Raw genomic sequence first — 15,770 nt, 5'->3', positions numbered from 1 at the left:
TAAAGATTACATTTTCAACCAAAAGAAATATATAGGGGAGATAGCGGAAATGAAGATCCCAGATGACTCGTGGCTTTGTCTATTTCGTAACACACATAGCTCAATAAAACAATACAAGAATTTTTTGGTACAAAATTTAATGAATGCAGCAAAAGGGGCAATCTCAAAAAAATGATTGGACCCTGAGAGTCCTACGATGAAGGAATTGTTTAAACGTATGAAGTACATGTATAAAGTGGAATATTTGAGCAGTAGTAGAGAGGACCAAATAGAGATATTTTCCACTATTTGGAATAGATGGGAAGAGTTTAGGAAAAAGAGGAAATACACAGAGATATGGGAAGTATAGAGGAGGAGGGAGGTGTGGGGAGAGAAGAAGACTTAGTAAAGGTGAGGGAGGAGAAAGGAGAAAGTGGCAAAATAGAAGGGGAGGGGGGAATCGGGGGATTTTATGTATATGAATGATTATTTGATTGATGTGATTTTTTTCTTTATTTAAATGTTTGTCTATGGAAAACCAGATAAAGGTAAAAAAAATAATTAAAAAAAGCATGTGAATGGTTTGGATACATTACATGTACAAATATTCTGATTGACTATTAAAGAGAAACAAATGTTGCATAATTTATGGTTTCTAAAATGTGCTCTCATCTTCTTAGGCACTATGTGGTCATCTTCCCCTCCGAGATTCGCTCCAAGCATTCTGAAACCATATGTATACACCTGGAGGGGGCTCAGGGCAAGAGCAGAGTACAGATCTCCTTAAATCTGGAAGAAGAGAACACAACTCTTGTAGAGAAGAGCTTCAAGCAGGACTCCATATTCACCTGTGTTCCAATCAGGGTAACAAATATGCATAAAGTTTGACCGGCAGAAGAAAAATAAACAGAGGGTCTACATGACTAAGGGGATGATTAAAACAGGAGATGGTTAAGATGTGAGATCCAACCTGACTGGGGTTTGAGAGTCAGGTGAATAGGTAGGAGCCAAAAGGTTAGGTAGGTCCTGTGGAGAATACTGTGACTTCATCCCAAAAAGGGCAATCGATGATGGTCATTTTCCCTGTCTGCCCACTCCTCAATTAAGGTTTGAGTGAAAGCCGAAAGTGGAGGAGATGGTAAGATAATTGTCACCACTTGGCTTGAGGGGATTTAGGGGATCAGTATAACAGATTTTTTCAGGGCTGGAATAACCATTAAGCAAAATAAGCACATGCTTAGGGCATCAAGGGAAGGGTGAACTGCATAGTTTTCTGCATAGCTATCATGCCCTTAGAGAATAAGTAAAGTTTAAAACAAAATAGCCTTATAAGTTTTGCCCCTTTGACCTAAGCTAACAGATTCCACCATCCACAGATCTATCCTTATAATGATCCGATGGCCACGGCCTACATTGTCTATATCTTGCTCTGCAAGCCCCCGCCCTCCTGGCAATGCATGATCATTAAATCTTCATAGACTTCAATGGTATAAGTAATATTAATAAAATCATTTTCTTACAGGGTTTTAGGTTCAAAGTGAAAAAATTATTTATAACTGAAGGATTTTGAGTATATATTTTTTTAATTTCAATGTGTGAATATCAAAGGAAGAATTGTGAAAACAAATATAAAGTAAATATATATATATTTTTAGTTTGCATTCATCAAATAAATACTTTCCCTCATTATTTCAGATAGAAAACCTAGGTCACTTGCTTGATTTTGATCCATGGCCCATTTGATAAAAAAATAATATGAAAACATGATGATTTATCAATTTTCAAACTTTAATTTCACTTTCAGCACCTATTGTGAAATAATGTCTGATCAGTTAAGCAATGGAGGGGCCAAGGGGGCACCATTGTGCTAAGGGCACCAGTTGCCCTTCATCTGACCCTGAATGGTATTGTTATCTATATAACACACACAGGGCCCATCTAGTGATTTGCTGATTCCCCTTGGTGGTTGGTTGGTGGTGCTTTTCCCTGGTCCCCTGAGGGAATTTAAAGTGCCTGATTTGGTACTGTGCTTGAGCTAGTGTGGTGTTGCTTGGCTGATCTATTCCCCTGACAGGATCAACTAGAGAACAATGGGACTCCAAGGCAGGCACACTATTATTCTCTGATCTAACCATATGTGGGCAAAATGAGAAAACCTTGTCTTATGTTTGTGGACATTATAATCAGATTCTTTTTAAAAGAGAACAGTGAACAGAACAATGATGGTAAGTTTGAATCCATAGTCCTAGCACACAATCCAAGCTTATTTTAATCTGTTGAACGTTAATTTATTAGGAGAAATAAAGATGAGTGCTGAATGGTTACTATTGATAACTGATATTAAAAGTTGTTCTCTTAGTAAAGGAAATTTATAATGTTTTGGGCTCGATAATTGTATTTTTTTCAAGTGGGAGGGACACCCATGACACTATGACTTTTCTAAAGAAAAACCCCAAGAGAAGTGGTTTTCATTCAGGCTCTCTATAATAGTAATAAAAAGTATAAATGTTAGCCTTCCAAACAGGGAGATGGAGCAGGAGGGTCACTGCTCTGCCACGTGCGTGCGTGTTAGTATAAATGTCATGAGGACATGGATGGTATGTCAAATACATAATAAAGAGCTTAGATCTCCACCTGCTGGGTGTATACTAAAATACAAAAACTGTATTTTTTAACCCTGACCACAGGGCTCATGCACATGGCCAGTTAGTGCCACACATTGCCAGGTCAGCATATTTCTATCATGGACACAGTGTTTTCAATCGGCAATGGAAATAAAACCCATATACTTATATACTTTAATTACAGGTTGACACTCTCCATGGCTGTCTGCAGCTGTTCACATGTAATTGCACATGGAATGATTACCTGCAGTTAGGGACAGATGTGTGCTCCTAGACCCAGACATTTCACATGCTGAGGTGCACATCTGTCCCTAATTGACAGCCAGCTGTGGATAGATGTGGACAGTGTCACCTTGTCATTGATTTGTGCAGGCTTCCTGTTTGCAGCTGGTGGAAACCCCTGTCCTCGACAGTGTACAACCCTAATCAGCCATGTGCCAGATTCCTAATAAATGAATAAAGAGAAAATAAACAAAAACACTATACACACTCTTTTCAATAAAGGTTCATAAAAGCAAGAGGTGAAAGTGATCTGTACATTGAGTGGTCTAGGTCAGCTTCAGTTAGTAACATGTTTAGTTGGCTCTCTTATATACAGGGACTTTAGTGTCTTAAAGCTCAATTCTAACCTATTCATTTTTTTTCTCACTAAGGTTAACAAGTCTGTAGAGTCAGAGGTGGTTGGCATATTGAAGATCTCCATAGAGAATGCAGGGGAAACAATAGTGAAGAGCAGTAAAGTTCTGGTGAAGAAGAGGAGATCCAGCCTTCTAGTTCAGACAGACAAAGCTGTGTACAAACCAGGACAAACGGGTAACTGATGCTTTAAAATAGAGATTTACAGGCATGTTCCATTCCAGCAAATAGATAAACCAGTGAGATGCACGTGCCATGTGCAAAAAAGTCCACACAAGGGACAATGCTAGACCCCAATGCCAAGGGCACATGCAATACACAGAGTATGGTCATGAAAATGGCATGACAATCCTTATATTTTTTTCAACAAAAGAGTATTAAAAAAATGCATTTATTAATATTTTTTCTGCTACTGACATAAATTATAGGGGGGTACGGAACCATTTTCAGCTTGCAAGGTCAGTAAGCCTTATATTGGCTGCATCCTCCCTTCTGCTATAACTTCATGGTTACTTCGCTGACCATTAAGTTATAGCAGAACTGTCCCCCGGACTGCTATTTAAAAAAAATGTTAACAACCCCTTCCTTTCCTGAATGAACACATTGAGGTTGATTTACTAAAGGCAAATATACTGTGCACTTGCTAGATCTAATGGGAAGCTCTGAAATGAGGGAAAGCTCTGATGATTTCTATTATCCAATCATGTGCAAGCAAAAATGCTGTTTTTCTTGCATGTTACCCTCAGATCTAGAGCAACTGCACTTGCAGTGCACAGACTATTTGCCTTTAGTAAATCAACCACAGTGAGTAATCGGTACCAATCACTCCTGTGTTCATTCATTACTTAAGCATTGTAAACTGGCAGCATAACATTCTCCACAGCTTTCCAGACCCTTTCACGTCTGTCACATGTGCTCAGGGTAAACCTGCTCTCATCTGTGAAAAGCACAATGTGCCAGTGGAGAACCTGCCAACTCTGGTGTTCAAATGCCAATCGAGCTCCACGTTGCCGGGCAATGAGCACAGGGCCACTAGAAAACATTGAATGTCGGGAACGTCTGGCCATCTCATGAATATGGATGATTGAACGGTTCGGGTCGACCATCGGTTCGACCCGAACATTGACTGTTCGAGGTTCGGCCGAATTCTGAACTTTTTGATGAAAAAGTTCGGAATTCGGCAACCAGAACCGACCAAAATGCAATGGGACAGGAAATGGACTTTAAAAGCCCGTGATTGGACCAGAACCATCAGTAAAAGCCAATTGAGGGGGCAGGAGAATGCTAGGAATGTGATTGGACTGACTAGGGGGTCCAGAGGCCAATCATTAGTGAATACGCCCCCCAGTATATAAGATAGCCCCGCCAAATCTACACCATTTTAATACAGGGCTGTGGGAGAGAGTGGAAGCAGTTCTGTTACTTCTGCTCTCAAAGTGTCATTTAGCAATTATTAGTGTGAGTAAAGGGATATCTAGTGTAGTTAGGGTGCTATTTTCCACTTTAGTTAGATTCAAAAATCTAGTTTCTGTAGGGAAAGTGTTAAGTGCCAGGGTGACCGTAGTGTAGTGTAGGGTGAACTGACTCTGACTGCTATGGCAGGGTGACAAAACCCTTCCATGTCAGGGTGACCGCTATAGAGAAAAGATTGTTTCTCTTAGAACACTTATAGAACAGAGATATGGCTTCGCCCCTGTCACCCTGCTTTTTGCTGCAGGCGTTTATAGGGCTTTTTTGAGGACATGTTTGGACATCTGAACTTCTGTGTAGGGGTATATATACACACACACATGTATGTATATATACACCTACACATATATAGGTGTGAAAGTAGCAGAAACCTATGCTTGCGCTAATTAAATAATTAACAGGCATATGGCTCCGCTCCTATCACACCTATATATGTGTAACTGTATAAATACATATAAGTGTGTGTGTATATATACCCCTATACACAAGTTCAGATGTTATGCCTGCCTCCAAAGACCCAAAAAAATGCCCAAAAAAACGCTTGCGCCAAAAAAAAAGCCCAGGTGTGTTGTTGCAGGCATTTTTTTGGGGCATTTTTTGGGGGTCTTTGGAGGCAGGCATAACATCTGAACTTGTGTGTAGGGGTATATATACACACATACTTATATGTATTTATACACATACACATATATAGGTGTGATAGGAGAGAAGCCATATGCCTGTTAATTATTTTATTAGCGCAAGCATAGGTTTCTGCTACTTTCACACCTATATATGTGTATGTGTATATATACATACATGTGTGTGTGTGTATATACCCCTATACAGAAGTACAGATGTTATGCCTGCCTCCAAAGACGCCCAAAAAATGCCCAAAAAAACGCCAGCTACAAAAACGCCCAGGTGTGTTTTTGCAGCAGGCATTTTTTTTGGGGGGCATTTTTTGGGGGTCTTTGGAGGCAGGCAAAACATCTGAACTTCTGTATAGGGGTATATATACACACACACACTTATATGTATTTATATACATACATACACACATATGGGTGTGATAGGAGCGGAGCCATATGCCTGTTAATTATTTAATTAGCGCAAGCATAGGTTTCTGCTACTTTCACACCTATATATGTGTATGTGTATATATACATACATGTGTGTGTGTATATATACCCCTACACAGAAGTTCTGATGTTATGCCTGCCTCCAAAGACCCCCAAAAAATGCCCAAAAAAACGCTTGCTACAAAACCGGCAAGGTGTGAAAATAGCGGAGCCATATCCCTGTTCTATATTAATTCTAATACAAACAAACTTTTTTTTCTGGTTATGGACATGCTACATAGCTGGAACTTCACAGGTACACTTTTTTAGACCCCCCAGACACTAAATCCAAAGAAATCTCATTTTTTTTTTTTTTCAATAATTGGCTCTCTATCAAAAATGACAATTTTTAAGAACTTTTTTTGTATGATTAATAGTCCCTGGGGCATGACCCAGAACCCTAGGCACTTTTTAGGGGCATTTATTGGGTTTTAGGGCTTCAAAATGGTGTTTTTTGATTACCGAAGTTCGGGTTCCATTGATTTCAATGGGGTTCTGAAATCCGGGTCGAACTTTCGGGAAGTTCGGATGTTCTGGTCGAACCAAACTTTTGAAAAGTTCGATCATCCCTACTCATGAAGTCAGACCCTCAGGCCACCCTCATGAAGTCTGTTTCTGATTGTTTGCTCAGAGACATTCACACCAGTGGCCTGCTGGAGGTCATTTTGTAGTCCTCTGTCAGTGCTCATCCTGCTCCTCCTTGCACAAATGAGCAGATACCGGTCCTGCTGATGGCTTAATGACCTTCTATGGCCCTGTCCAGCTCTCCTAGAGTAACTGCTGGCACGTATTGATGGGCCATCATGGAGGAGTTGGACTGCCTGTGCAACCTTTATAGGGTCCAGGTATCACCTCATGTTACCAGTAGTGACACTGACACTAGCCAAATGAAAAACTAGTGAAAAACTGAAAAGATGACTACTGTAGGTAAAATAATGTCAGTGGCTATTACCTATAAAACCATTCCTGTTTTGGAGTTTGTCTCAATGTTGCCCATCTAGTGCATCTGTTGTTTTTTAACACCAAAGCAGCTGAAACTGAATAACAACCCCTCTGCTACTTAACTGACCAACAGATAAATATCCCAGAACTTTATTTGACTTGATGCTATACTCTGATTAAAACGTGTTTCTTTAATTTTGTTTTGAGCAGTGTATATATATTGTTTTTTATTATTTTTAACCCACTGGTGCTGATATATAGGAAGAAAGATGTCTTCTTCCTCTATTCGCACCAGCTTCTCTCCCAGATTCACCACCTCTGTGCTGGAGAATCCGGAAGGGAGATATTCCAGGGTAACATGTCAACTACATAAACCGATACATATGAGAGATCAGCTGTGATCTTGAGAATGACGGCTTCTCTTATTCATAAACGGACACCAGAGTACTTCCTTATTGTTCATTAATCCATTCAGTATAGCTGTGACTGCAGACAAAGATATTATTCTCTATCTCAAAAGTGAAATATCAGGAGTCATTTTGGACTCATGACATTTCAACAAAGCACCCCCCCCCCCCCCTTCCTAACAGGGCTGTAAAAAATGTGAATAACAAATTGTAAAAAAATAATTAAACAAAAAAAATATAAATCACAATTTAGGACTCATTTACACAGGTGCTGTAGCCTGTACAGCATGAATGAACAGTTGCTTCTGTGACTGGAGCCGTCTGGAGCTCCCCCACACACAAATAGCATACTACAAACATAGTGGCAATACGCTTTAGTGTCTAAGTGCACTGCAGAGTACTAACACACTAAATGCCCATTTACATCAGTGGGCATACACTAAGGTCTGCATAACCAGCCTGCACTTGTATGTGTTGTGCACAAGTGATGCAGTGCATTCTTACAGTGCATTGTAGTGCTTAATTATGTCCCATTTTAAATTAGTTTTTCAATGTAATTTAATTTTGATTGAATTAATTTGTTTTATTCACATTCATTAAAATATATGTGTAGCAGTGTTTTGCGACACGTTGCTGCACATTACAGCACACTGCTTTGCAATAAAATGTATGCCTCTATCATATCACAACATACATCAATGCTTTACACATGTGGCACTCTGATTAGGTGTTGGCACAAATCATACTGTACGTGTGAAGCCAACCTCCAGATTGGTTCATTACAATTTTTCATAGCTTCAATTTTCACCTTTTCGCAAATGAAAGTGAAAATATAATTTTTTTCTAAAAAAAAAAAAAACTCCAATGCCATTTTAGCTTTTATATTTAGTAGGAATTTAGTAGAAATTTTGTAAGTTATGTTTGTCTGTGAGCACTAAATTTTTTTTTATTTTTTTTATGATAGTTTTTGATAAACATATGCCCAAATATTATGGGACCTACAAAACCACTCTGTGAATCACCTCATTTAAATGAAAAAAATAAATAAATATAATTTGCAATCACTTTAAAGTGTTTCTAAAGGTAAAATACTAGGTTACCTTAATGCATTCCTTGCATTATATTAAAAATATATTCCGCTATCTCTTCTCCCTCCTTCTGCCACTAATTACTTACCTGGCACCATTCATGATCCATCACAATCCATGTCGGCAGCACCGCTCCACTAATCTTCTGGTCGCACAGGAAGCAGTAGGAGTCATAGGCTCCTGCTGTTCTCAGTCAAATCCTGTAAGGAGAGAGTAGGGGGGTGTGGCAGAGAAGCCCTATGGACACACACTGCCCAGCTTGGGAGCATGCCTACATGGGTACCACCATAGTATACATTTGCTCTGGGGGCACCGACGGAAAAAAGGAAAAAGGAGCAGACAATGCCAGTAAGGGACAGCTCTGTGCAATATCATTTCACAGAGCAGTAAACCTTCTTTTATATATAAAGAAAAAACTTTTGCCTTCAGAATTACTTTAGGCCTCATACAAAGCCCAGTTGTGTTTCACTGGACCAGAAATTCCACGGCTTAGATGATGGAACCCCTGAACTAAAACCCTGGAAATACTTTTTAAATGATTAGGCGAGAACCAAACAAATTAAAACATTTTATAATTGTCTTTTACAGTAAAATTCAGAATTCTCTCCCTTGATGAAGATCTTCAACCCAAAAATACTGTGGTAAGTAAATGTCTCTGGAAGAAATGTGGGGGGGGGGGGGGGGGGGATATATTAGCAACGTTTTGGATAAGGGACTTTACTAACCACTATCTTTATGTTTCAATCTTTTTATTGAGAAAGGTTAATATCAAGGTATACAAATATAGTAATATCTGAAGAGTAAGCGTGTCATATCAAGGAGCCATTCCAGCAAAACATAAACAAAATGGGTGGAAGAATATACCAATATGAAGAAAGCATAGGTGTTATGATCACCTCTCTAAGCATTTAAAGCTCCTAAGATAACTACATAACATTACAAAGAACAAAGTATCAAATGTCAAAAAAATTGAGCCCTTAGGATCCCTAAAAAAAGGTATAGGGTTCCACAGTATTATAGGTGCCCTGCTGACGTATCTTCACACAAAAACTCAGGTTTGAAAAAAATGTTTTTTTTTTAAACATTCAGGAACCTGAGTTATACGTGAAGATTGTCCATAAGGGTGTAGACATGACATTGAGAGCCCTCAAATAAACAATAAAATACTATTCAGATAGGTAGCAATTAAATATCACATATAGACCTTGGGAGAGGTTATCTTACTAGAATTCTGTAATGGGAGATATTGTCCCGGGAGGCTAAGGAAACAAATCAACACAGAAGAGGACCTATGGGCCCACCTAGGAACCTATCCCACTCAAAAGGTCAAGTCAGACTACAGGACTGGAATTTCAGAAAATGGGGGCTGATTAGGCCAAAGTAATAAGAAAGGGAGAGGAAAGAACCCGTGAAAAGTAGAGGGCCAGGTCTGGAGAAGGACAGAAAAAAGTGAAAGTGGGGAAGGATAGGAAGGGAATGCCTTTGCAGAGAACCAACTCTCTGCCAGTGCAAATAAGAGAGATTTATTAACATGGTAAAGGGGAACTCCAATGTATAGGATCCCAGATCATTTCAAAATGTTTGCTAATGTTCAGGAGTATGCTAATAATCTTTTCCTGAGACATGATCCAGGATATTTTTTATGCTTGGCCAAATGAAAAGAAACCAAGGGTTTCTTTCAGGTTTGAGCAATCATTAGTTTGGCCCCAGCAGCATGTAGAAAATTAGGGCCTAAGAGCATTTAGAAATCTTAGGGGTGCGTTGATTGAGAGGGGTAATTAGTAGGTTCTGGATCAAAGAAATCCCAGTAATTTTATGTATCAAGTGAAAAATTTGATTCCAGAACCCCCTAAATCTGGGGCATTGCCAGAAAGTGTGGAGCAACGAGCCCTCATGCCTGCAGCCTCGGAAGCATAGAGGAGTGACTTCTGGGCATATTTGGCAAGGCGAGTAGAAATCAGGTACCAGCAAGACATGATCTTCAGGTTAGCTTGATTTAAATAGACCTTGTTAACCCCCTTAAATGAATGTGAAAAGCACTAGTGGCAGGTATCCAGATCCCAGTTCATCTCAAAGTGCCGCTCCCAGCCTAACATGTAGGCCATTTCTCAGAAGGTTCAGCTAAGCCAGAGTAGATTAAGGAGATTCCTCCCCTCATGTCCATGACTTTGGAACATCACTTTTCATACGGTGTGACAGATGAGGATTAGGCTTATCAGTCCAGATAGAATGTAAAAAAAGGGGAAATTTGGGTAAAGCGGTATCTCTCTGTGAGGGGCATTTCCAGTTTACTAACACAGTAGCCTTAATGAGAGGGGTCAGATGATGATTTTTTAAAAAGAGGGGAGTAGCTAATTTTGTAAAGGTGGTCTATTGAAGGGACTAAGTTAATAACCAGGTAAGGGATGAAGGAGTGGTTCCAGGAGAAGGATCAATTAACCTGTAAGCGTTCAACTAAGGCCGGGGGAGTCGACACAGTGAGGGCCATAGATTTGGACATATTGACATAAAGGCCCTGAGACTTGGCTAGATTTATGCAGTAGTTGGAAAATAATAGGAGTTGAGATAATGGGTGATGTTAGGAAGAGAAGTATGTCATCGGCAAAAAGAGCACACTTCTGGACAGACAGTCCACAGCTAACTCTGTGAATGTCAGGCTGATGTCTAATAGCAATGGCCAGGGTTTCTATAGCTACTGCAAAAATGAGTGGAGAGAGGGGACATCCCTGTCCCATTCCTTTAGCTATAGGGAAAGATTCTGAATAATGACCCTAATAACTTGTGACTTGTAACTTGTGAATGTGCGCACCCCCAGTCGGTCAGGCAGGTGACACGTTTCTCCCCCCCCCCGCTCCCCCCAATGGTTTGCCTCCTTACCTCCTCCTTCCTCCTGTCCGAGCCGGGGAGTGCTGGATGGCTGAGCCGCTGTCCTTCTCCTCCAGCCATGTCTCTTTTGCCTCTTCCTGGCCACTGGCCAGTAAGATCCCTTCTCCTTTTGGCCAATCAGGAAAGGGGTCTCACAACCCTCTTCCTGATTGGCTGGGAGGAGAGTCAGTGTGACAATAGCGAATATTCATTTGCTATTGTCACACAACTGGGTGGGCTCAGAGCGCAGTGCTCTGTGCCCCGAGCCCACCCTTTTTTGAAGCCAATTAGAGCCTCTGGCTCCAATCACGTGTTTCATAAAAAAAAAAAATTCCTATTGGAATCCATGTATGGGCCACCCCTAAAAGAAAGGCAGTACAGTGTTAGCACTTTAGACACACAGCTTGATCTATGAAAACCCCTCCTTTTTCTCTCTTTATCTTAGTAAGAGCTGCTATGCACAAGTGCAAAAGATTGATGGGCCTCTGCAAAGCGATCCATGCTTGGATTGCTTTTCAGAAGCATTTGACAGGTGTTGGGAAGGCGAAATGCTTGCAGTTGTGCATTGGTTGCAACGTGACCCCATTCACATGAATAGGTCTCGTTCGTGAGTAGTAGTGCCCACTTAGCACTGCAGCCAGTTTAATTCCTGCCGCAGATGCTGCCTTTGCAGCTTAAGGGGGGAACAGTTGGGGGTGGTAAGAACATGGCTCATCTGTGTGTTTATACTGCCCTCCAAATACATGTGTAAAAAGCCCTAAAAGCAATCCCAGAGATATTAACTCGATATCAGACTGTAAAGCCAATAATGACAGTGGCTGTCTAGTGTTGAGCGAACACGGACTGTATTATTCGTGTTCGTACCGAATAATTGGATTTTTGTTACCCGAACACGGACCCAAAAACTTTACTGTATGTTCGGGTTTAAAATCCGTGTTCGGTCATTTTTATTTCCTGTTTTGTATGTAATGGCGCGCTTTTAATGGCGGGCTTTCAAAAGCCAATCAACAAGCGTTTAACTGGTGTGCCTTAAGCCATCCCAGCCATGCCTACTAATGTATTAGTAGCTGTGATTGGCCATCTGAAGCATGTGACCATGTCTTTATAAGTTCGAGAGCCCCAGCGCGCTGCGTCATTCTGCTGTAGTTTAGGGAGAGAGCACACATCATACGTGCTGGCTGCTGATTAGGGACAGACAGTGAAAAATTGTATTGTGTCCGAAAAGAATGCAGGGACAGGTCGGAGTGTAGGCAGGGAAAGTTATTTGAGCATATTAGGGACAGGCTGGAGCGATTAGGCAGGGACAGTCTACCTCGATTTTGCTATGTGGGGGGGGGGGTGGTGCAGTGAATGATCTTTTTGGCCTCACTTGAGCCCACTGAGGAGGAGGAGGAGGAGGGAGAAAAAAATCTATTTTTATCAGTCAGTTGTGTGCACCATTCATCAGCTATATTTTACTACAAGTTAAAGGGGAATTCCCCCCCCTCCTTCATAGCCTGCTTGCTGCTGACTCTCTCTGAGCTGACCATGACATAAGACACTGCTGTGTTGTTCACATGTGCTATTGAGTGATTTTCAATTTTATACATTTTTTGCTATTCCGCTATTCAATATACACGCTTTTGGGTTAAAAAAAATAAAATTGTGGCATAGTCTGTACTAATCTATTTAAAAATTACAAACTTAAAGGGGAATTTTCTTTTTTTCCCCTTCATAGCCTGCTGCAGAACTGACCGTGACATAAAACATAAGACACTGCTGTGTTCACATGTGCTATTGAAAACTCATCAATTTTACATCATATTTTCTATTCCCCTATTCAATCTACACCCTTTGGGGTAAAAATAATTAAATTGCGGCATAGTCTGTTTCGGTACGTGTGAGATACACCTTCCAAATTTTTGGGGCGCATCTTCCATCGCCGAGGATTGCAGGGTGCTTCAGTTTGCCTCCTGCCTGTTCCGAACTCCTCCTACTCATCTTCCTCATCCACATCCTCCCTTTAGGGTACAAAAAATTGTAATCGGGGCCTAGTCTGTGTTTGTACGTGTGAGATACACCGTTTTATAAAGTTTTTCTATTCCGCTATTCAATATACACCCTTTTGGGGTGAAAAAAATTAAATTACGGCATAGTCTGTATCGGTACGTGTGAGATACACCTTTTAAATTTGTTTGGCGCATCTCCTTCCACCGCCAAGGATTGCAGGGCGCTTCAGTTTGCCTCCTGTTCCGAACTCCTCCTACTCCTCTTCCTCATCCTCCCTTTACGGTACAAAAAATTGTAATCGGGGCCTAGTCTGTGTTTGTACGTGTGAGATGCACCGTTTTATATCCTTTTTTCTATTCTGCTATTCAATATGCACCCTTTTGGGGTGAAAAAAATTAAATTTGCAGCATACTTTGCATATTTGACTGTGAGATACACCCGTTGTATTTGTATACTGTTTTTCTATTCCGCTATTTAATAAACACCCTTTTGGGGTAAAAAAAAATTAAATTGCGGCATAGTTTGCATATTTGACTGTGAGATACACCCGTGCGATACTGTTGTTGTTTTGTTCCGCTATTCAATAAACACCTTTCTAGGGCAAGATCATAAATTACAGAAATATGAGGAGACCGTCAAATATGGGCCGTGGCCTGGGTCGTGGTGCTGCTGGTAGAGCTCCTGTTGCAAGGAGAGGATGTGGTCGATCTGTGCCAGCTACACGCACAAGTGAAACACCTTCCTCAAGTGTGAGTAGGCGACAGAACCTGCAGCAGTATTTGGTAGGGCATCATGCGCCTCTAGAAGTGATGAGGCCAGAACAAGTAGAGGTGATAGTAGATTGGTTTGCTGCTGACAGTGCCTCCAGTTCCTTCACATTGTCTCCCATCCAGTCTACTGCTGAAAGGTCAGAGTTGGCACCTGCAGCCAATGTCCAACCGTCTTTCACTTCACCCCCTTGCAAATCAGGCAAGCAGTCTGAGCCCCAAGTCATGCAGCAGTCTCTTCTTCTTTTTGATGACTCTGTCAGCAGGGTTTCCCAGGGCCATCCACCTAGCCCTGCCCCAGAAGTGGAAGAGATTGAGTGCAGCGATGCCCAACCACTTATTTCTCAAGATGAGTACATGGAAGGACCATCGCAGCACGTCTCCGATGATGACGAAACGCAGGTGCCAACTGCTGCGGCACTCAGAATTGTGGAGACCGACAAGGAGGACAGGGGTGAAGACTGGGTGGAAGATGATGTGGAGGACAATGAGGTCCTCGACCCCACATGGAATGAAGGTCATGCAGGTGACCTGAGTAGTTTGGAGGAAGAGGCGGTGGTCGCACAGAGCCACCAGCACAGCAGAAGAGGGAGCAGGGTGCAGAAGCGGAGCGGCCGTGCCCTAGACACTACGCCTGCTACTGCCCAATGCAGCAAGGGACCGAGCGCACCAAAGCCAGCTCAAAGGAGTTCTCTAGCGTGGAAGTTCTTCAGAAAATGTGCTGATGACAGGACACGAGTGGTTTGCACCCTGTGCAATCAGAGCCTGAAGCGAGGCATAAACCTTCTCAACCTGAGCACAACCTGCATGATCAGGCATCTAAGTGCAAAGCACAAGCTGCAGTGGAGTAGACACCTTCAAAACCAAGAAAGGTCTCTGGCTCCTCCTGCTTCCTCTTCTGCTGCAGTCTCGGCCTCTTCATCCACCTCTGTAGTGATACCGGCACCTGCCACCCCACAAACAGATGATCTGTCAGCAACACCACCACCTGGGTCACCAACAACCATCTCCACAATGTCCCGTGGAAGTGTTCAGCTTTCCATCTCCCAAACACTTCAGAGGAAGAGGAAGTACCCCCCTACCCACCCGCGATCCCTGGCCCTGAATGCCAGCATTTCAAAATTCTTGGCCTTTGAAATGCTGTCATTCCGTCTGGTGGAGACGCACAGTTTTAAAAGCCTTATGTCGGTGGCTGTCCCACAGTACGTCGTGCCCAGCCGCCACTACTTTTCCTGGCAAGCCATCCCTTCCCTGCACAACCAAGCGGGGGAAAAAATCAGGTGTGCACTGCGCAACGCCATCTGTGGCAAGGTCCACCTAACTACCGATACGTGGACCAGTAAGCACGGTCAGGGGTGTTATATCTCCCTAAGGGCACACTGGGTAAATGCAGTGGCGGATGGGCCTGAGGCGGATAGCAATTTGGCGCATGTCTTCCCACCACCGAGGATTGCAGGGCGCTTCAGTTTGCCTCCTGTTCCTAACTCCTCCTACTCTGCTTCCTCATCCTCTACCTCCTCCTCATCCGGTCAGCGTAACACCTTCACCACCAACTTCAGCACAGCCAGGGGTAAACGACAGCAGGCAGTTTTAAAACTTGCCTGTTTGGGGGAAAAAACCACACACCGCTCAGGAGTTGTGGAGGAGCATAGAACAGCAGACAAATGAGTGGTTGCTGCCAGCGAGCCTCAAGCCCGGCCTGGTGGTGTGCGATAACGGGCGAAATCTCATAGCAGCTCTGGGCCTAGCCGGTTTGATGCACATCCCTTGCCTGGCGCATGTGCTGAATTTGGTGGTGCAGAGGTTCCTTAAAAATTACCCCGATATGTCAGAGCTGCTGCAGAAAGTGCGGGCCGTCTGTGCGCACTTTCGGCGTTCTCACCCTGCTGCTGCTCGCCTGTCA

General features: G+C 42.3%; 1 protein-coding gene across 1 annotated transcript in view; it reads left to right on the top strand.

The window, feature by feature from the left end:
* LOC309564229 (alpha-1-inhibitor 3-like) overlaps nt 1–15,770 on the top strand; it is a 102,337-nt gene that overhangs the window by 35,355 nt on the left and 51,212 nt on the right. Inside the window, exons 2-4 of the mRNA XM_082268856.1 lie at nt 660–843; nt 3,257–3,416; nt 8,835–8,891. Of these exons, the coding sequence (XP_082124982.1) occupies nt 660–843; nt 3,257–3,416; nt 8,835–8,891 (401 nt within the window). The remainder of the gene's footprint in view (nt 1–659; nt 844–3,256; nt 3,417–8,834; nt 8,892–15,770) is intronic.

The sequence above is a fragment of the Pelophylax lessonae genome (assembly GCF_965119305.1).
Source record: "Pelophylax lessonae genome assembly, chromosome: 9".
In the NCBI taxonomy this organism is placed as follows: Eukaryota; Metazoa; Chordata; class Amphibia; order Anura; family Ranidae; genus Pelophylax; species Pelophylax lessonae.
This window is presented reverse-complemented; position numbering and strand designations above follow the sequence as displayed.